General features: G+C 41.2%; 3 protein-coding genes across 3 annotated transcripts in view; 1 reads left to right on the forward strand and 2 right to left on the reverse strand.

Moving 5' to 3' along the window:
- Positions 1 to 4,337, reverse strand: part of LOC109463804 (PCI domain-containing protein 2-like) — a 10,357-nt gene extending 6,020 nt beyond the window's left edge. The window contains exons 1-7 of the mRNA XM_019760672.1: positions 4,253 to 4,337; positions 2,750 to 2,839; positions 2,533 to 2,606; positions 1,968 to 2,075; positions 934 to 1,092; positions 313 to 388; positions 49 to 143 (exon numbers count right to left, since the gene is read on the reverse strand). Coding sequence (XP_019616231.1) covers positions 49 to 143; positions 313 to 388; positions 934 to 1,092; positions 1,968 to 2,075; positions 2,533 to 2,606; positions 2,750 to 2,839; positions 4,253 to 4,288 — 638 coding nt within the window. The 5' untranslated portion in view covers positions 4,289 to 4,337. The remainder of the gene's footprint in view (positions 1 to 48; positions 144 to 312; positions 389 to 933; positions 1,093 to 1,967; positions 2,076 to 2,532; positions 2,607 to 2,749; positions 2,840 to 4,252) is intronic.
- A 166-nt stretch (positions 4,338 to 4,503) lies between these two features.
- Positions 4,504 to 21,826, forward strand: LOC109463771 (E3 ubiquitin-protein ligase RNF169-like). Its single transcript, XM_019760630.1, has 4 exons — positions 4,504 to 4,925; positions 13,144 to 13,220; positions 18,586 to 18,741; positions 19,238 to 21,826. The coding sequence occupies exons 1-4, from the start codon at positions 4,574 to 4,576 to the stop codon at positions 20,807 to 20,809; spliced, it is 2,157 nt and encodes a 718-aa protein (XP_019616189.1). The 5' UTR covers positions 4,504 to 4,573; the 3' UTR covers positions 20,810 to 21,826.
- On the reverse strand, positions 6,139 to 10,767 carry LOC109463774. The gene is made up of 6 exons (XM_019760632.1): positions 10,695 to 10,767; positions 10,041 to 10,290; positions 9,400 to 9,508; positions 8,587 to 8,758; positions 6,727 to 8,076; positions 6,139 to 6,391 (listed from the first exon to the last, which is right to left on the reverse strand). The coding sequence occupies exons 1-6, from the start codon at positions 10,732 to 10,734 to the stop codon at positions 6,300 to 6,302; spliced, it is 2,013 nt and encodes a 670-aa protein (XP_019616191.1). The 5' UTR covers positions 10,735 to 10,767; the 3' UTR covers positions 6,139 to 6,299.
- Positions 21,827 to 21,918: the final 92 nt, after the last annotated feature.

The following is a 21,918-nucleotide window of genomic DNA, read 5'->3' on the forward strand; positions in this document are numbered from 1 at the left end:
ATAGCAAATCATGTACAACATATTTACATAATAAATGCCAATATTCACCTGTAGGTGACAAGTTGTGCCTTTGTGAAATCATCCTTGAGATTGGAACTGTCTATAGCTCTGATCAGGGGCTTACACAAGTGATGCTTGTTGATCTAAAACAAAGAAAACTTCTTGTGAGAATATTATGATTTCAACAACAATTGATTGAGTAAATGAGTAAACCTCTTCTCTTATGAAATACATGTAGAATTGATTTAATGACATATTTCTAAGAACGATTGGGGTGATTAAAAACACTAGTAGGTATACATGTATGTCTACCTTGAAGTATATTTTGAAGAGTTGGTTGACAATGTTGAGCATTCCCCACTTCTTGGACACATCAAGATCTGATCGGCTGTAAAAAAAAATATCAGTCAAAAATTAGAACCACACTTTTCTTCTAAATCATTGAAAAAGAGCAGTTTTCCTTGCATTGGGTAAAAGGTTAAACATACCGGTAGATAGTGCTGTGTAACTAAACCCACATTTAGGTTCAGGTCTGGATTCAAGTCCAGAGGTTTAGGTTCAGTTCCGGACTCGTAAGTCCAGACCTAAACCCATGGCATATACAAAATTGCATGTTGTCAACCTTGCAATGTTGTACATGTATGAGCAAAACTGTGGCCACATAACATGGAGGCCAACACTTGACAATGCCTGATGGCAATGTTTTCTTCATTTTGCAGCACAGATTTTGCAATCTGTGGAAGGTTTTAGGTGGTTTGGGAAGAAAAGGGGTATGTGACATGTTTTTTTTTTGTAATAAGTCTGGAATCGCCTCTTGACTTATAGGTTTTTTTTACTTGAACCTAAACATTCCGGAAGTCCGGAACCGGTACACAGCACTATTTCTAACACTGTAATTTCAAATAGAGCACAACAGTGTAACCCTACATGTACCTGTCACTGGCACACACCCTGAAACACCCCATCAGGACATCAGCAGCCTTCTCCAGTGTCTCCCCAGGTTTCCCCTTCCCTTTTCTCACCAGCTGTACATCTGCACTCAGCGCAAACAGTCTCAGGTCCAGGGCTACAGTATACATCACTGGGAGGGCCCTGTAGAAGGGAGATGTAAGATGTTATGTATGTAAAGGTCTGTTGTAAGCTGGTTGTATCTACAGTCTCAGGTCCAGGGCTACAGTATACATCACTGGGAGGGCCCTGTAGTGGGGAGATGTAAGATGTTATATGATATATGTATGTAAAGATCTATTGTTACATGTAGCTGGTTGTATCTACAGTCTCAGGTCCAGGGCTACAGTATACATCACTGGGAGGGCCCTGTAGTGGGGAGATGTAAGATGTCATGTATGTAAAGGTCTGTTGTAAGCTGGTTGTATCTACAGTCTCAGGTCCAGGGCTACAGTATACATCACTGGGAGGGCCCTGTAAGGAGAGAGTTGGTAGTACACATGTTACATCCATGTATGTGAATCCCATAACTTGCAAACCACCTTAAGGCACAACATACCAGCTTTCTACAGTAGTGTAAGTAAATACAATGATCAGTGTTCTAGCCAGGCCTTTTTAGCATAGGGGCCCCCTATGCCATAATTTTGACCCCTATGTTATGATTTTGAGCCCTATGCTATAATTGTGACCCCCACGCTAAGTTTCATTGTAGGGGTGTTTTGGGAGGGAGAACGTCTATAATATATAAACCTTGCCAAAAATGAAAATATAACTGTAGAATGAAGCTATAGCAAAGGGAAAACCTTAACTTCACAAAATCTGTTCCACACTTAACAAGAAATAGTGTCTCAGGGGGTTATGAGTTTCAAAATTTTTCAGGTCAATGCCCGATTTGCGCCGCAAAAGTTGCTCTTCTGTACCTGACCCCTATGCTATGAAAAAAATCCTTGCTAGAACACTGTTGAATGTACAAGGTAAATGCAGAGTATCATACAAATGTTACTTTAAGGCACACTAACCAGTTGTCGTCCCTGTGGCTCTGGATGGCCTTGATGAGAGACTGAACCACCACGGTCTGGCAGCCGTATGCTTCCACAAAGTCATGGTTCCCAACTGCCCAAATACATCTGTGAAAAAAACAACAGTACTCTCTTAGTAACAATGTTATTGTAACAATGTATACGTACTGCACCTTCACGAAACCCATAAAGTATTGTGCATAGCACTTTGCCAGAACATCTCATCTAAGGTCATATTCAGGCATATAAGGTCTGTCTGTTGTTTCCAAATGTCATGTCAGAAAAAATATTGTCTGCAACAGAAAAAATTCTCATGCAACATTGACAAAAAATCCAACAAAAATTGTGAAAAATGGGGGGTTTGTGCAGGTGCGGTGATTCTGCCGACGTGTTATCTTCTGTAAATGTATACACAAGATTCACAGGACAAGATAGTTCCAACCACACACACACATGTAGTTAAAGTTTGCAAGTTGTAAGTGTACATTCACAGCACACCTGGAACATAATACTAGTATGTCTTTGGAAGCAAAAATGAATTTTAGTGAATAAGAAGAATACGTACCTTATGTGAGCTGCCAGTAGTTCATCCCATGGCTGCTCAAAGAACTGCTCACACTGTTGCTCTGGGTGTTCTATCTGTATGTGTCAGATTTATCATATGTGAACAATGTATTACTTACTAACTTTTGCTTCTTTTAATTTTAGACTGACAACAGATTTGCAACTGTGCAAGTACTATTACTACGTAGTATACATATTGTTGGTCCTGATGCCCCTACCTGAAGTCTTGTGTTGGCTATGTGAGGATGTCTGAAGGACAGCAGATCTGCCAGTACTGAGCCATCACAGTTGTTGATGGACCTGTCAACCTACATGTACACACAGATATAAGCAGGTGTCATAAAAGTTCATCCGTGCAAAAGGACATTGTATTATCTAATACATTGTTCTTGATGTGTGTTGGTGGAATTCATATTCATTCTGAAGTAATTTCAAACAGCACAAAGAGTTTGGGACAAGAGGAGTAAAAGATGCCACATATACACCAGGGCCTCACAAATAAATGACGGGGGACACTATAAACTCTCTGGACATGTTTTTATTTACTTATTTTAATCTTCAATGACACCTGGGTAGCTCTTTCAGCCAAAAGCTGATTTCCAAGGAGGCCCAGGGGGGATACAAAATGTTCATACTGTGCTGACCGAGCCATGTGTTTTATCTGCATAAACTAGCGTTTTGAGTCAAGACTCAAGACTGATGCTGTTTTGATGGAAATTTGGGCAAAAGTACCGAAGTAACGGGTTCCTTTCTCAGCACTCGGTATGCAGAGGTGAGGCGGCTTCCGTCCTAGATCTCCAGTGCCGAAGTTACGTCAACACTTGGTGTCCAGTGTCGGCAGCTTCAGCACTGGAAACTCTAAATCGGCAAATCAAACCTTGTCTTTAGAAAGGGTACTGAGATGCCGCCTTTGAACTCTAACAGTAACACTTATATTTTTGAGATCATACCGCCCGGGAAGCAAAGTATAATCGGGACGACAAGGTGATCGGCAGGACAATACTGCAAGGCTCAGATCCTCACATTTTTACAGACATAGACTTGGCCTACGATAATATACTGTACGCCGCACGCGGGTGACGTAAGCACCAGAGGCCCAGTGCCGAAATGATTTGAGAACTCGGCTTCCAGCACCAAGAGTCACGGGGCACTGGAACGATCCAGTGAGGAATCCGTTACTTAGGGACTTCGGCACTTGCTATCCAGTGGTGAACGGCCTCCGAGCACTGGCAAGCGAGTGCTGAGTGGAATTCAACACTGGCTATCCAGTGGTGAACGGCCTCCAAGCGCTGGCTATCCAGTGCTGAACGGCCTCCGAGCTCTGGCAAACGGTGTTTCAGCACTGGAACAAAGCCGTTTCTGTACTAGAATTCCAGTGCGGAGCTTTCTTCCGCACAGGGCCCCGAGTGTCGACGCCACTTTCCCCGTGAGTTCCGCACTGGGCGGCCAGTGAGGAACCCGTTACTTCGGTACCCTTGCGAAATTTGGGCAGGTCATGAATTTTCTTTTCCAATATATACAATGTACAAAATTTATTACAAATATTATGTATGATCGCCCCCCTCCCCATGCATCACAACCCCAGCATTTTCAATCTAAATTTACCCAATGTGCTCTTCATTGTGGCAAAATTATACACATAATGGTAAATCATATGTCTATGTGACTCCTGATAATTATAAGACTTGGTCGTGAGAATAAAACGGGATATAGTACGATACCTGCTGAAGATACGAATTCAAACTCATGTGCGCCATGTTTTCTTATTTCGGGACTCTGTATGTGACCATTCTGCCACGTTTTCTGAAACAAAGGCAAGCTGGGAATGTTTTTGCAAAATTGTATACTACGCATTCTATCTCTTTCATTCTAGTACTCATGCATTGATGTAATAGTTGCCTGTTAATATTCCACTTGACCATTTTATTGGTGATAATTTATGGACAAGCGTTACGAAAAACTACAATTGACCCTCACAATGGTCTCGCGAGATTTCCCCACCGCGAGAGTTGAACGAGAGTTTGATTTTCTTTCACGAAAAAATGGCGCCACCGAAGCGAAAGTCGTCCCAAACGGTGGATTATTCACAGAAACCGGCCCTATCTGAGGTGATATGCCCGATTTGTATGGAAATCCTGGTGGAGCCGGTCACCATGCCGTGCTCGCACGAGCTGTGTATGCCGTGCTTCCAAGAGAACGTCCAGAACGGGGAGGCAAACTTCGTCTGTCCGATGTGTCGGCTGCGTATCTCAAGTTGGGCTCGGAAGAACGCGCGGGAACACACGCTTGTCAACCAGGAAAGATGGGCTCAGATTCAGCGGTTTTACTCAGAAAAGTGTCAGAGAAGACTTCGGGGCGAGGAGAATGATGCACTGGACGAGCTGAGCGACGAAGGTGAGATAAAATGTTTGTTTTGTAGTTTTTTTTATCAACGCCAGATGGGGAAAACAGGCCTGTACACGCCTCCTTGCTGGGCAGAATCAACACAGTAAACTGTGATATGTTTTTACTAGGCCGGTGTGTGTCATAGTTTTCCCCACAAATTTTATGTAGACATCACTATCAATTCAGTGAGCGCTGAATTTCCTTGCTGACAGTACTACTTTTCTGTCTAAAGTTTCTTTGCAAATTTCTGACAAACTTTCCTGCAATAAAATCATATGAGTATCCACCAGCATGACATATCTTTGGTAAAAACTATGATTTGAAAAAAAAATACAGATTTGTAGACAGACTGCAGAAGCTGGGGTTGTTGTTTAACTTACTCCTAAACTTTTTATGTGTTTGTTTAAATAATTTAAATATATGAGACTGTTGTCATAGCGATTTGTCATAGTGTCAAATTGTGTCTGTCAACTGTGGTAAAACAATGGATACCTTATCCGTTGCCAAGGCAACACATAGTCATTGCAGGGCTCGAAATTCATTTTTGGGAATAGGTGCACTGGTGTAATTTTTTGGGTGCACCATATAAAACAAAACCTAATTGCAGGTCTTACTGCTCCTCTTCTGAGCTTAAATCTAAAATGAGAGCTAACTTCAAAATCTTAAACGAGTACTACAACAAAGATTATATTATTTTTTTGTTATACTTACTTAGACCAAGAATATCTGGTATACTATTATACATTTCTAATGTTAAAAATTCCTACAAAAATATTTGGGTGCACCTGCACCCACAGAAAAAAATTAGGTGCACAGCTCTAATTTTAGGTGCACTAAGGTGCACATGCACCCAGTATTTCAAGCAAGTTGCATTGCCACAAGAAGTAGTGAAGGCATAAAACACTTGATTGTATTAAATGCTTTATTATTATGCACCAACCAGTGTCTGCAAATTACTAGTATATAATGTTAACTACATCATCCAGGTAGTACATGTGTTACTTTTAGTTATTTTAGTAACTTTTACAAATGTCACAGAAAAGTTTGCCGATTTTATCGATAACACTTTTTCTCAAAGATGCTTGTTTGAAAATTTAAAATGGCTTCCTGGAATGACCTGGATCATTGCAACAGTTTTTTGAGTTACTAATCATGCTAAAGTTTTAGTTATAATATGTACAACTACACTACAAGTATGTAGTAATGATAATACTATTAATACATGTATTGTTACATTGACCTTTCGTAACACTTTATTATGAAACAGATTGTATACTACATGTAGTATAATACTGTGCTAATGCCCAAAGGAGGTATGGCCATGTACTGGTATAGGAAAGTACATTATAACTGTCACTGATGGGAAAGTGATCGCTCAATCATTCAATGGCACATTTTCTTCTCTGGGGGTTGACAACTGCCATCATCCTCTGTACCCTCCAGAACACTTGTACTTGATTGGCTGGTACCAGTCCCTGCAAATGATACACAAGCACAGTCATATCAATAATCTTGAAACATCAATTTGTATGTCATAAATTTGTTAATGTAAAAAATTTACTCAAAGTTAAACTAGAAAGGTAACATTTGCAAGGCATTATTTACCTTTGCATATGGTTGCTACTGTCTAAATCCATCCTGCTGTAAAATTGCAACATGATGTACCCCAACACTAGTTACCTTGGTGATAGACTTCTGGTTCAAGTCATTGACTTTATTCATTGGTTTGGAGAAGAAGAGAAGGAAACTGAGCAAAAACAATATGTTTTCCTTCAGTAAACATAACAAAACCGTGTCTTTAGACAGTTACCGTTATAAGGAGCAGGGTCCACACATGCCACCATCACTTGCTCTTGCCTCTCCCATGCTGAAGCCACCGTCTCCAAACAGGACACTGCCTGGACGTACTCGTGATGGGGGAGCCTTGCTGCTGCCAGTGCCAACCTCCGCGCTAGGTGGACAGCCTTACTGTACTGCTCTTGTTGTGATGCATCCAGACACGCCGGCGGATCACCCAACTGGTCCACTGGTGTACTCGCAAGCTGAGGTCTAACCATGCCACAGTGGTCTAGATAGTACTGGCGAGTCCACCTCTTGAAACAGAGAGTCGGGTCGAACTCGCCCAAGCCTTTTCCTCGCCGTGCAGCGAAGAGGTGTCGGCAGGGTAGCTTCAGGACTTTGAAGAAGCTGCAGGGACACGTCTCTGCCTTTACTTGCAGCATGCCTTGTGGCTTGACGTTCCTGATCACTGTGATGGACAGGGCCAGTTGTAGCTGCTGCTTCACAAGGTCAAGTGCGTGTGGAGTGAGCAAACGGTCGTATTGCTCCTCAGCCGAGCCTGCTTCTTGAGACAGGGGTATCAGCTTGACCTTTTGGACCATTTCGAGCACCTTCTGACCCTTTTCCAGCGCGAGAGAATCTATACACTTCATGACATCGGAGAAGAAAGCTGGGATGTCGTAACTCTTCTTGATGACGTTTTTAACTTTCTGGATGGTTGTTTCCAAGTGTTTGGTGGCCGTGCTGACAAAGTACTTGTGCTCGCTGCGAAGGCCGGTCACCCACTCCTCCCTCTTCCCGTGCCAGTTGTCGTTGAAGTATGCTAGCACCTGAGGAACGTCCAAGAACTGGAGAATGTTGTAGTACTCGTCGTACTCTTCTTTACTCTGGGCGGATACCATCTTCTCCATTGTTTGTAGGCATGCGGTTTTCTGGTCGGGCGATATCCCCAGCTTCTCTGTGGACACGTCGCGCCGAAACGCCCTCAAGGTTTGCGAGTCAGAAATAGACATGATCACGTTTGGAAAGTTCTTTGAGAGAAGCTCTCGGTGGGGCAAAACCACATCCGCCACGATGCACTCGATCTTTGTGTGGTTTGGGTTACTGGCTTTGAAGGAAGAAATGAGGTGCAGCATTGTAGCACCGAGCTCAGATAGTGCCAGGAACAATCCTGCGATATGAACCTCACCATTGCTATCAAGGATCATCAGTAGGTAGAGAGGTATGCCGGTTTCGTTGTGTTTCATGGTGGCATCGATCAGGAGCACCTCTGGGAAGGCGTGGAACAGGTCTCTCATGTGGGGTGTCTGGAAGAAGATGCTGACCATGCATATACTGTGGGTGCCGTTGTGTCCTAAGCTCGATGTCTTGATGGTTGCTCCTGAAAATAAAAGAAAATATGTCTTTGTTCTGAGCTTTTCATATTCAAGGCTAATCATCATTGCTAGCTTTCCTGCAAGTCTAAGATGAACTATAAACTGACTAGAAAGGTGACATTTGCATTTAGCAAATGCATAATGATTACCTTTACATATGACCTGCTCTGTTAACTCTTACTCAAACATGTTACGTTCATATATATGGTCAGACTGGAGTCTAAATCCCTCCTGCTATAAAATTGCAACATGATGTAACGCAACACTAGTTACCATGGTAACAGACAGTCCGGTTCAGGTCATTGACCTTTTTGGTTTGGAGAAGAAGAGGAAACAATATGTTTTTATTTGGTAAATATAAGTTATAACATATCTGTACAGTTTTCGTATTACATATATACTTTCCTGTCTTCTACTGCAAAATTAAGTCTCTGAAAAGTAATAAATTTCACGAGTTTGACAATCTTGCCAAGATGGTGGATGGTGAAGTGTGAAAGAGAATTATTCCAACACACCAGGGATTTTATTCATTGTCTCCACCAGCTTTCCGATGTCCACAGGCGGCGTAGGTTTGGTCGCTTGTGCGGGTTCTGGTTCGCAATCTCTGGTTCCGAAGTTGTTGAGTAGCACCGGTACAGAAGGTTTGAATTTGTTCCTACCACGCTGGGGCAGACTCATGAAGGAGGCCTGCAGTCCAAGACAAAAACATGAAATTCGCAATGAATTTTAGCACTAATTTCTAGACAGCAATCATAGTGTGATTTGAGCCCCCTATACTGTGATATATAGGGCCCTGCACTGCCTTTTAACTGGCTTAAAGTGCTCATGACACCAAAATATGACCTTAGCTGATTGTAATTGACATAACTAGTATTACCTGGCTAACAGACATATTTACAATAAATATGCACGGTCCTCCTGTTACATTCGAAATTCTAATGCCTTGCCTTGGAAAAGTCAGCACAAGCCAGTACTGGCAGGCGATTTGCATCTCTACATTTTATTTTTGCATGTCTGTATTTTTTTCCTGAGCTGACGTCATCCAGTGATGTCAGCTCAGGAAAAAGCAGAGAAATGTAAAAATGAAACACAGGGATGCAAATAGAGATGCCCGAAGTGGGCAATTGGGAAACTTGCCAGAGTCTCTAAAATCCACTTTTAGAAGGCCGTACAAGCTCAATTTCTCAGTCATCATGATTGGAACAAACTTCAAGTGACTATATTGTATGTGCACTTCCGATATTGTATGTATTTTACAGACTTTTTTTTTGGTGGCATTTGGTCTTAAACAATAAGGCTGTAACACAGGAAGTACTGTGTTTTCATACCTGGCTTACACTGTGGTTGTGCTGCTCGTGAAACGACTTGACAATCAACGTCTGGCCATCGGGCGACACTCTAAACTTAAGACTCACTGGACAGTCCATCAAGAAAGTCCTGAATATGAGAGGAGAAAAAGGGAAAAGAAAAAAAAAATGTCATCAAAACTGAATTAGTCACAAGTTGTCAAGCATAGAACTTCTAACAGGCTTTTGATTATACCAATTAAAGTATCACATTTATTCAAGTTTTTTAAACATTAAACATTTCTTAATAAATACATATTTGACAAATGCAAACCTAGACACTAATACCATGCCAGTACAGTGGTCAAGAGGACTAGGATTCGAACCCCTGCCTTGGATCCATAAAATTTTATCATTTACATGTAGTTATGTTTACCGAAGGAAAACGTATTGTTTTTCTGCCTTTCTTCTTCTCCAAACAGCGCTCTCTGACCTGACTGAACCAGACTGTCTCTCACCATGGTAACCAGTATTGGGTTACATAATGTTGCAATTTTATAGTAGGAGGGATTTAGACTCCTGTCACCATATATTATATGTGAATGTGTTTGAGTAAGAATTACCAGCGAAGGTTAACATTATGCATTTGCTTTGCAAATGTTACTCTTCTAGTTGATACTTACTTCTGGTTGGGTCGGGCGCCAAGGGAGTGAGATTTATACTTTCGCCCGCCGTGAACACAGGCGAAGGTGATCTCGGAATACTTGAGCTTGGGGTTGAAGCTCTTTATTTTGGCGCGCCGGGTGCCACAGATGGTCCGAGAGTCCCTGATGTACAGCTGTACAAAATTCCGCAGCTGGTAGTCGTTGATGGCGAATTCTATGTCAGGATAGGAGTGGAAGATAGCTCCTACTTCAAGCTTGATGGCTTCAGCTGGTTAGGGCAAGAAATAGATTGATTTATACATACATGTATATAGCTTGTCAACACACACAATATGCATAAAAAATTTTAAATTGCAGGGGGAATATTTTAATATTTTAAGAGAACTTGCAACTTTGCAAGCCAAAAAAATGCAGGCTTTGCATTTTTAAAATTGCATATTGCAGAAAAACTGAAACATAATACTGGTATGTAATTTGTGCATTCACAGAAATTCACCGACTGTAAATTGTAGAATTAGAGGTTGAATAACATATAATAAACTGGAGCCCGGTGTTTTTTGACACATAGATAAATAATGTTTAAATGCCCTTGGTAGCATAATAAGATTATGGCCTATAATCATGGTATTCTAGAGATTGAGATAGAAAAGTGGGTCAACTCAAGATGTTTACCTTTAGCCATGACTGCATTGTCTTGTAACACTCCAGCCATCTCTATACATGTGCAGGAACTAGAAGAAAATGAACAGTTACTGTAAGTCTACAAATTTCCGCGGTATATTTAGATTCGCGGAATTCGCGGGGACCTTTGTGCCGCGAATCTATTTCCCCGCGAATATGTTTGGCGTAGGTGCGCCCCCCTCCCCACATGCTTTCACGACGGTAAGTTCAGAAACACAAACACACGCAACAAACACAAATCACTGCAAATCAACTCCATTCTTAGAAAATGTACGTATGTTGAGTACCAAATTTTTTTTCAGTTATACTGATGTCAAAAAATTATAATATTATGAGACACCGAATCGTGATACTTCGGCACTGGCCGTGTCAAACGTACACCGCCGGACAAAAATCTCTGTGTGCTGAGCGCCGGCCATGCGCGCCCGGGCGCTTGAAAATTGCGGGCACATCGGGCATATCTACAAATATTTTGATGAAAAATATAACTGCTGGTACCTGGGAAGTGTTAGTTGATTCTCTTTTGCGCCCTGCTTTGCGGGCGTTTTTTTTTCTTGTTTTGCTGGATAGAAACGCTACCGTGGGCCGCTACAAAACCGTAGGCGACCTTTGCATACTTCCGGGTTCAAAATCTCGCCGAAGACGGCATAAATATTCTTAGTAATATATATTTTCCCGAAAGATTCTTTCGATTATGCATTTCTTCACTAGAGTATCGATGTGTAGTCGTGGAAAATAGCGTTTTAGCGCTTATTTCCGAACAAAGAAAATTGTTTACACGTGCGTCAGATCGATCGTCAGCTATACCGCCGGCAGTCTCGCGCGGTGCACGAAACAAATTTTTGCGCCGCGCTTTAGGATATAAATGCCGGAACACGAACTTTTATTATTTTAAATATACACTTTACAAATTTTTCTTTGAAAAATAGCCAAGGAGATATCGCGAATCTAAAAATACCGCGGATTGTCCATTTTCCCGAAACCGCGAACTTTAGGCCCCGCGAATCTAAAGAGACTTACAGTAGTTTACATACATGACTTACATATGTACAAGGGCCTGCATTTGACAGGGGGCTAGTGATTACGAATTATGCAAAATTTTCACCACTGATTACAAATTACGTTAAATTCTCAGAGCTGATTACAAATTACATGTACATGAAATCATGGAATACTTTCATGGATTACATTTTACGTTGCATAAAGGTAACTACGCTTTAGGTAGAATGAAAATGATCAATTACGTGCTATGGCTAATGTACTGATTACGAATTACTAGTGGGTTGATTTGGGTGACTGCCTACGGATTACGAAGACTTAAAAAGGCCTGATTACGCCTTACAAAATAGGGCATGCAGGCCCTCATGTAAATGTATCACCACATGTCTGCCAAATTACACCTTTGTGTGTCGTATTATTACAGTAGGCCAGGTCTCAGCAATCATTTTAGACTACCTTAGTTTGGTAACCAGCAAGAAAGAAAAACTACAAACTGAAAGAGAAACAGAATAGTGAATGCCTGTAAAGAACACCATGAACATTTATGATGTAAACCCAACAACCATGTTTTAGTTACAGTCCTGTAAATGTAATCTTAGCTGCAACCTCTTCCATACCCAATACGTAATGATATCCTTGTAATAAACCTAAAGAAGAACTATTTCATATATCCAGTGATTTACATCATTTATCAGAAAACAAGATATGAATGCTAACCTGTGAGCATTGTAGCTGTAGTCTCTAGTAGTCTCTGTAAAAATGGTGGCCATGTACAGTAGGTTTACAGACTTCCCACAATGCACCTGGCTATTACCATATTTGGCATCAGAGCCGTAAATATAGGGGAGGGCTTTCTTTCACTTCCATATTTGGGCAGGACCCAAAGCACAAGCTCCTGTATTTACATACAAAATTTCTACTGCCTGTAAAAATTATGGGAAAAGTTTCAACCATCACGTTGTCTACAAAACTGTAATGTTTTTGATGTAGTTCAAAACTTCATCTACTGTACAGGTAGATTCTCGTAATTGATAGATCACCAACTTGTCTTGTTTGTATTTATCTTGGTTTTATCCACCTTGTTGTAATTATGCATGTATTTTGTCAATGTGTTAATAATAACTGTTATACCATGGAGGTAGAAACCTCCATGGTTATACACTCGTTTTATGTTTTGAGTAGAAGGTGTTATATAAGCAACTTGTGCTTTTTGCCCAATACTCAATAAATATTATGTGTATAAAAATTAAAAAAAATGTTGTCTTTTTAGACCTCCTTGTTGATGGTATTTTGTGCTGTTGAATATTGTTAAATGTATGTATGTACTGAGTATCTGTTTTCTATTTTTAGCTCGCTTTACCGCATACTGTTCTGTTACAGTGTTAGAAATGTTGCACAGGATCCAGTAAATTTTAATTTCATTGTCATTTCTATCTTACAGATTCACAAATCACCAACTTCCCTGTAGTGTCACAACCAGGAGAACTCAGAAAAGAGTATGAGGAACAGATGAAAAAGGTATCAAAACTTCTATTTTTTTCACTGAAATAAGTTGTTTAGGCCTAGACTTTGGCGACCTCTAAGACAGCCTTCTCAAAAAAATTTAGAGTAGGTGGCTGATAAGAAAAAGTAGCAGGCGAGCCACGAAGTGGCTCGAAGCGAGCCACGCAGCGGCTCGCGGGGGGAGGGTACGGGTGCGATCCATAAATGCCCTATGGAAATTCACCCCGCGTCCCGGTACACTGACTTCCGGGTTCCTTGAACAAGAAAATTACGAGAAAATGGCCAAAAATCGGCGTAGAGAAATATACATCTTCCCGAAAATTCTTTTAATTATGTATTTCTTTAATAGGATGTTGCTTAGTAGTCGTAGAAAAAACGTAGAAAGCAGCGTAAATGTGTCTCTCTTCTTCACCGGCGAAGAAAAATCTTCCCGCGCTGCCGGCTGCTGGCCACATCGCTTATCCAATCAGAACGCAGGTCATGTGAGGTGAACCAATCAGAGCGTCGATGGCACGCTGCTACTTAATATTCATGACAAGATGGCGCCTGAAAGCTCCTGTTTTTGTATACAGCGATGCGGAGTGTGCATGTTTGACGCTGATTTTTGGCTAGCCGTGATTACGCTACAAATGACACACTGGTGGAGACAACAGATGAGTGATCATTTTACGATCGACAAGAACTTTTGATGAATGAAACAGCTGTGAAATCTCGCTGATGGCGATTTGTTTTTGAAAATTTGTCTCTGTGTATGACAGATATGAACACGCTTCTATACATGTCTTGATATTTTTTGACGTGATTTGTACTAGTTATTTGTAGCAGGAATGTTACTAATGCCGGGAGAAGTTGGGAAGGTAGCGGCTTGATAAATTTTCGTGAGCAACGAGTTTACGAAGCAAGTTCCGCCTAGCTCGAGCGATACAGCTCCGCGGATACAACTCGAGCCCCGAACAAGACCCTCCCCCCGTAAAGTTTCGGCCGCTCTGGCCGGCCGCGGGCCGCTCGTAGAAGCAAACGCTGACTCGTGCACTAGAAATCTGCACAGGAGGCTAAGAAAGAAGCAGTTTTCAGATCCAGAAAGCTAGCAGAAATTTGTCTGAAGTTCGTCAGAAGAAATGAGCCGGTGAAGTTTGTGAGAAAATGTAACGGAGCTTACTTGTTTTTCTGAAAATTTAGACGAAAGTAGCCGGCGCAAAAATTTGACGAAAGTAGCCGGCGCAAAAATTTGAGTAGGCGGCGATTTTCGCCGGTAGCCGGCTTGTTTTGAGAAGGCTGCAGTCTAGTGATTCAACTTATACAATACAGTTCATCAAAGTAAAACTTACATGAGAGGACACTTATATTTTCAATGTCAATGTTGGAAAACCGATTGCACAATGTTTTATCACTCAGGTGTCAGATCATGGAGCTAGAAATGGTCGATCAGGCCACACCAATTTAATTTCTTGGTTAACGGATTTTTCTAGAAAAATAATGGAGCGGGCGGGCGAAGAAAAAATAGAAATAGAAACAGGCCTAGGCATCCTATTATGGCCCAAAATGGTACGATAGGAGCCACGAAGTCAACACACCAGGCTGGTTCAAAATTGAACTTTTAATGATACCACTGCATTGAAAGATGGAATAACTGTAGCAACTAGCTATAGGAAGAAAAGGACTGTTTTCAGCTGTTCAGGGCAAAATATGAGCATTTTGCAGTTGATTCTGAAATTTTTTTTTTTTTTTGCAAATCAAATAAAAATGAAGCAGGCGAATCCGTTAACCAAGAAATTAAATTGGTGTGGCCTCAGCTTGAAAATCTATGTCCCTTTCAAAGGGGGCCACCCCCAAAAAGTCTAGGGTCGGCAGTTTTTTCTAGGATCGGTTGAGAAACAAGAAACACAACATGTTTTTCCCAGGCCTTACTCACTATGAGTATCCCTTCCACAATTATTTTTGGTTGATCCCTTGCTTGCTGTCAGTAAAGGCCCTGACACCAACACCTAAAATGTTTTGGTGGCTAGATTTGGACTGCTTCCAAACCTTTGGGCCTATACAGGACTGTACTATAGGTGGACTTACAGTTGTTGCCAAAGTGGTACTGCCTGAGTGTTACCGTAAATATTCAAACGTTTATGGTGGTTTTATTTTTCAGATTTAGCCACCATGAATTTTTGACACTGTTAATATGTGTTTCCAATGTATTACTATAAGATTTTTTTTTCAACACAAACTTAAAATACTGTGATAACCTCCTTTCCCCCCATTAACAAAATTAAGTCCCGGTCGAAAATAAATGAATTTACAGTTTATCCAATCACACGTGTGTACCAGACAAGACCTGTTCCTGACCTTTGACTTGGCTTTCTTCCCATTGGCTATCAATCCGAGTCATGTCATCTCTAGTTACCCTTGAGTAGGCCTTTAAGTACTTGTTTTTCTAGAGTATATGTTTTGCATAGCTGCTTGATTTTGAAGAAAATACTTTGAAAGTTTTGTGGCAAAAACGTCAACCATGTTCTCAAAGGTACACCTCAAAAAGTTGGGGTGAGTTTTTGCAGAGAAGTTTGAAAAGAAGTAAACAATTTTTTTTAGTCAGGGATTTTTTGGCAAAGGTCCAAGTTGCTGGCAGGGCACCTTGGCATTGTTGGCATTGTGACAAGGCATTGCCTTTGAAAAGTGATAGGTAACAAATGCAGATGTGATTTGTTCTGTGGGCACTTTGGCACCATCTTGCTTTACACACTGAATAAACATTCCAAAGTGTGGTTACAAGTTGAATAAGTAAATAGGGTTATGGTTTCATGTTTGCAAAGATTTTTCCAAACCACATACCAGTATAGCCTCCAATATAGCATGTCAAAAAGTGGGGGTTTTGGGGGTCTTTGGGATCTTTTGTGTGCTATTTTCTGATTGCATATAGACAACATAGCCGGCCTGGTTGAATTACCCCCCTTTTTAGAACTGGGCTAATCAGGAAACAGCCGAAGACCACCAAACCCCAAGTTCTATAAGCCTGCTATGGAGGCTAATACCGGTAGTAAATTTCTTCTAAAACAGCCTATTTCAAAACAGCTCTGTTTATTTTACTGTGTCCAGTGTGCATTATGACTTTGTGGGGAGAATATACCGGTAGCTTTGGTTTTTTTTCTTCAATATAGGCATACCCTCCTTGGTTTCTTGTGGTCCGCATCTGGTAGAAATTTATGACTTTACAGTGGGCTGGCTTGGATATAGAGAAAAGGGGCATGTGACAACTACATGTATACACTCATGCATGCATTGGTTGCTTGTAATTATAATCAGATATTTTCATTTTAAGGCAATTGTATTTAATCCTCAGTCAGTCTTGATTCACTTTTCCTTTCAGTAAACAGTTGGGCCAGTGCAGTCTTGGTCTGACACAGGAAATATGAGGAACACACCCCCTTATTAGCATATTCATAAGAAGGTGGAGTCACTCCTGAGGTCACTATATACGCAGGCCCATTCAAGCATAAGCCCTGAGCTTCCAAGTAAGGGAGGATTGTGACTTGTAAAATGTCCAATCGTAACCCCAAATCTCCTAGTTCCTGAAAATCTCCTAAAACTGAAAGTCTTCAGAGGTTAGTTTGCGTGGGGAAGAAGAAATAGAGGCCTGGAAGGTGGCACAATTTGTGAGTACTAATGTCTCCTAATAATCTAACGTTGTTTGTCTCTATGGGCTAATTATATCCCGAGGCTGGCATAGCGTACCCTTCTTTTAGTGTAAACATGGTCATTTGCGTAGATTTCTAACCTTGTATGGTTAGAGGAATTGTTTGTGGTAATGCCTGTTGTAGTGTGTAATTTACTGTGAAGTGGACGTGATGTTTTATGGCTGAGTGGGACCTTAGCGTACCCTGTGTTGAAGGGTAGAGTTGTGTAAACATGTGGCACCACCAGTAGTGTAGTGTTTGCTCCAGGGCATGAGGATCATGCATGCTCAGACCTGCCACAATCCTGTGGCCAGACCTACTTCAGTTGTGTGTATTTACAGTTCTGCCACACAGTATGAAGAATTTTTAGATTGGGAAAGTCATGATCAAGAGCTGAGTTGGTTAAGTACAAAATGTAGGTTTGCTTTGTAAAAACAACTGTTGAAAATTGATACCTGCCTTGAGAATATGTCCCCCAAATGCCCTAGTATAGATATTAGATTTATTATGTTTCATCGTATAGCTTGGATTGTTTCAGTAGGACAAGAAATGCTGTAACCATGTCTGTGTGGTCATGTTACATGTTATTTTTGTTTCTTTCAATTCAAGAATTTGGGCTTTGAAAATCACCCAATGTCAACCTACCGGATTGATTTTTACATTCATGCTAAAATCTGTTGATTTTGTCCTTCTATGCAACATTTCAGTTTGGATTCTTACCACAAATTTTGAGGTGCTACTAGAGTATTCATAATGTCTCTATCTGTTGATTTTGTCCTTCAATGTAAAATTTCAGTTTGGATTCTTACCACAAATTTTGTGCTGCTAGTACTAGAGAATCCATTATGTGCATGATGCTGACAGTTCCTCCCTGGGTACAAAATACTACAAATTCATTTATTTTCACGGTACTATGAGGTGAAAGTTTTTTTTTTCACAGTGTTTTAATTTTGTGTCAAAACAATTTTGTACTACAGTAGCTATGTATCAGAATTGCAAATCTGTGGTGTTATGAATTCACAGTGGAAAGGTCTCTGTGAAAATAAAACCACCACAAACATTTCAAGATTTACAGTATCTAAATCCCCAGTTGGTTATAATTATGTCCAAGCAGATGTTGGTTTGTTTTAAGATCTCCATTAGTGTGAATTTCACACTACTCTTCCTGGAGTCAATAGTGAATTTTAATCAGATAAGTATTTGGACCATCGCACACCGGGGCATGCCCCTAATCTTTTTCGAAAGGTGTGGTGTGTTCTTTAACGTGCGTGGGGTGTGGCTTTCCCCAAAAATGAAACTTCAATTTAATGTCCTATCCGAGGGATGTCCCTAACCAAAGCTCTAGGTTCTCATTTTCTTTCTGAAGCGAGGCCGAACACGCTATTGCTATGCCACACGACCCCACACAAATGTTGGGGGTAGGCTATCTGTATCTGTATAGCCAGTATAACCGCCTTTCGGCGTAACACACCAGCTTTGCTGGCACGCGGCGCAACGGCAGCTGGCTACATTACATTGATCGACTTGTTACACCAACCCTTGAACATCTAACTCTAGACATTGTTTAAAGCTATCTATTGACAATGCCCCTACTGCACTTGGTGACAGCGAGTTCCACTCTGCGATAGTTCTAGGAAAGAATGAATTCTTGGACGCCTCAATCCTTGGTTGATAACTCTGGTACAATGTCGTAACAGTCTTTGTTTTCTTTTTCTTGACAGTTTGAAGAGCAGCGTAAGAAGGAAGAGGAGGCAGCGCTGAAGGCCAGTATGGAGTACATCAAACATATGCAGGAGGAGGAGGAACAACAGCGCAGGGACAGGGAGGAGAAAATCAGGAAAGACGAGGAAGTGGCCAGACAACTCATGGAAATAGGGGTGAGTTATGATAAATTTATTGCAAATTCCTGCCTGAAGGCTAATTGCAAATAACAAAGATTAAGAAACATCGAAACAGGGACAAAATAACTTCAAAATTTACATAGCAACACAAGGTAATTGGCTATAGCTATGTCTTGTATACTTATATACATGTACTTGGAGTCTTAGTCTTATATATATTTTGTAATCTTACCAAATACAGCACAACTTCATTTGTATGATTGATTTTATTTGTATACTGATCATTTTACCCGTAAAATTGCTAAGCATACCCAAGAAAGTTACCAAATACACCTGTAAAATTGATCATGAGTATTTGAAGAATACATTGTACTTACTAGCTGAAAGAGTTGAAAGAAAGTACATGTATGGTCTTCTAGAAGCTTTGCATACTTCTATTTCTATCACTACATAATGAAGGCAAAATGTTTTGTGTATCTTTAGGTTGTGCACAGGTGATGTTAAGATTTAAATGTTGTTTGTTGTCCCACAGTCTCCTGCAGTTCAGGGGAACAACAGCGATGTGGTAGTCGCTACGCCGTCCAACAGTCGACTGTCTTCCAAGCAGACCAACGGCAGCGGCAGCATCATGAACTTTCTCACGCCGCGGTCAAACGGCAAAAAGGAGCCCGAACCAGAGAAGTACATCACACCCCCTCCCTCTTGCTGCAGGAAAGGCTTACACGGTAACGAACTCTGCCAGCCAGGGAGTAGCAAGAAGAGTTCCCCGTATCAGGAAACAGACACAAACCCAAAGGACAGGTCCAGTACCAGTAGCCTGGAGAATGGAGAAGGGAGTCCGAACACTAGCGGCCACAACTCGAGCCATCACAGTGACAAGGAGAACAGAAGTGAGCCCTCTTCCAGACCGGGGAGCTTCACCATAGCACCTCGAGTGAATAGGAGTAGTTCGGGGTCACTGAAAGAGCTGTTACCAGGGTTGGAAAATGTCTCGCGGTCTGCTAGTGTGGAGAGTAGAGACAGCATTACGGAGGAGCTCAACCACTTTAAGCCCATCCACTCCTCTCCTCGTACGCCGCCCAAGAAGGACGCGGACGGCCGGTCGCTCTCCCCGGTGATTGTGCGAAGCACGCCGAGGAATCTCAACGGGGCGGACTTCGGTAAGGACACGTCGTACGAACTTGAAGGAAGCTCGAAAGTGCTGCAGCGGTGGTTAAGGGTGATGGAGGAGCGTAACGCGGCCCAAGAAACTCACATGAAGTCCCGAGCAACCTGCACCGCCGGCGCCGAGTCCAGTCCCAAACGAAAGACGAAAAACCGGCCGCGAAATGCGAAACGTGAGCCAGCAAGTGCCTTTGAGGAAAACATTGCAGACACAAAGATGACAGCTAATCAATTTGAGGTGCCTGATACCTTGGACTCCGACAGTGACAGTACTTATATCGAAAGTGAGTCTCCAAGGAAAAGAGTCAGAGTTGTGGAAGACAGCTCACTAGAAGAAGGAAACGTACACAGTAATGGTAGTGTGAAGGAAGAGGGACCTTCGCAGTCAACGAATGCACCGAACAAAGGAAAGGTAAAGCAGAAGCAGTCCAAACCTCAAAGGAAACCAAGTGGGAGTAAGAAGATCGACTCTTACTTTGAGCCCAGCCCTCCCCAGTCCGTCCCAGAAGGGCTACTGAAAACCAAGGTCACGAACGGAAACGGTTCCACAGAACATGCCACACAGGATGATTCTGACAAAGATAGCGAAGTGTCTTCGTCAAGGGGTACCCCAAGAAAGAGGAAAGCTTCGAGTAGGCAGAGAAATAAGAAGAAAGGGCCGTCCACCACACAGCAAAACACAGAAGATACTTCAGCAAAACCTTCGGGAAAACGTACCTGTAAGACAAAGCACACTGAGCCCGACAACGCTGGTGACCACAACGGTGACAATGGACACAGGCTTAGCCCTGAAGAAGAGGACCACATGTTGGCTCTAAGACTGCAGAAACAGTTTGACCTGGAAGCCAAACGTGAGATCGAACCCAACCGGAGGAAGGGAACCATTGACGAGTATATGTTGAGGGGATGTAGAAAGAGAACTCAGAGTGCAGCAAACTAAGTTTTTCGAGATTCAACAGTTTGTGTGGTTGAGAGATTATTATGTAATGTGTACAATCTAAGCACTATATCGGTTTATATGCAAAATCTTGTTGAATGGTTTTTAATCACATATATATGTTTGCAAATGTACTAAGGATTGAGCATCTAATGGTCTATCTTGACTACTTTTAATTCTAATCCTAGTTTTATACCAAACATGGTTCAAACAAGGCCAATTTCTTATAGATTTCTTGGTAAAACTTTGCCCGTAAGAACCCAAAGCAGCGTTTTCTTAAGTAATATATACCAGGTACTACAATTTTGCTTCACCACTGCCACATTCATGACCATTTGTTGAATAAATTCTTCAAGCAGGTTTCCATTTTATATGTATATATAATATCATATATACATTAATTCTTCAGGAAAAACTAAGTGTGAAGTATGCATCGTTTGTCAAGAATTCAAATGTTGTAGTTAGACATGTACTTTGGACATGCATTTACCATGTTATTTTATGGTATCTGCTCAATTTCTTCCTGATTTTTAGACACTGTATATTGTATAGAGCTGGTTATCTTCTTTACACTGTTAGAGGTTTGATTATATATTATATGTACGTTCACACGATTTACACACAGTTATATATTATATGTTTGTGTATAGGATGTGAAAAATTCAGTTGGATGGCAGTCATGTTTGGTTTTAAACTGATTGTTGATGTCAAATTTGTATAGAAAAAGGACAGGGCTATGGACAGATGGACCAGAAAGAGTGGTTAGGTTTTGTTGACAAGAATAAAAAACATAATGTGCAGCAAAAAAACAAAACATTACACAGCAAAGTTTCAAAAGCATCTGCCGAAGGACAAAAAACATTGTGTTTATTTGATAAGAAAAAGTTTGCTCCTCTTTTATATTAACAGGCTTCTTCAATGCCTAAATGGTTTATCCTGAATGAAAAGTTTAAACTTCCTGTTGTTTATGCCTTTTCCCATCTCAGGCCACACCAATTTAATTTCTTGGTTCAACTCAAATATGCTCATATTTCGCCCCCATAAGTTGAAGAAAGTCCTTTCCTTCCTAGTAACTAGTTGTTACAGTTTTTCCATCTATCAATGCAGTGGTT

The sequence above is a fragment of the Branchiostoma belcheri genome, unplaced genomic scaffold, assembly GCF_001625305.1.
Source record: "Branchiostoma belcheri isolate BF01 breed outbred unplaced genomic scaffold, Haploidv18h27 scaffold13, whole genome shotgun sequence".
NCBI classification, from domain to species: domain Eukaryota; kingdom Metazoa; phylum Chordata; class Leptocardii; order Amphioxiformes; family Branchiostomatidae; genus Branchiostoma; species Branchiostoma belcheri.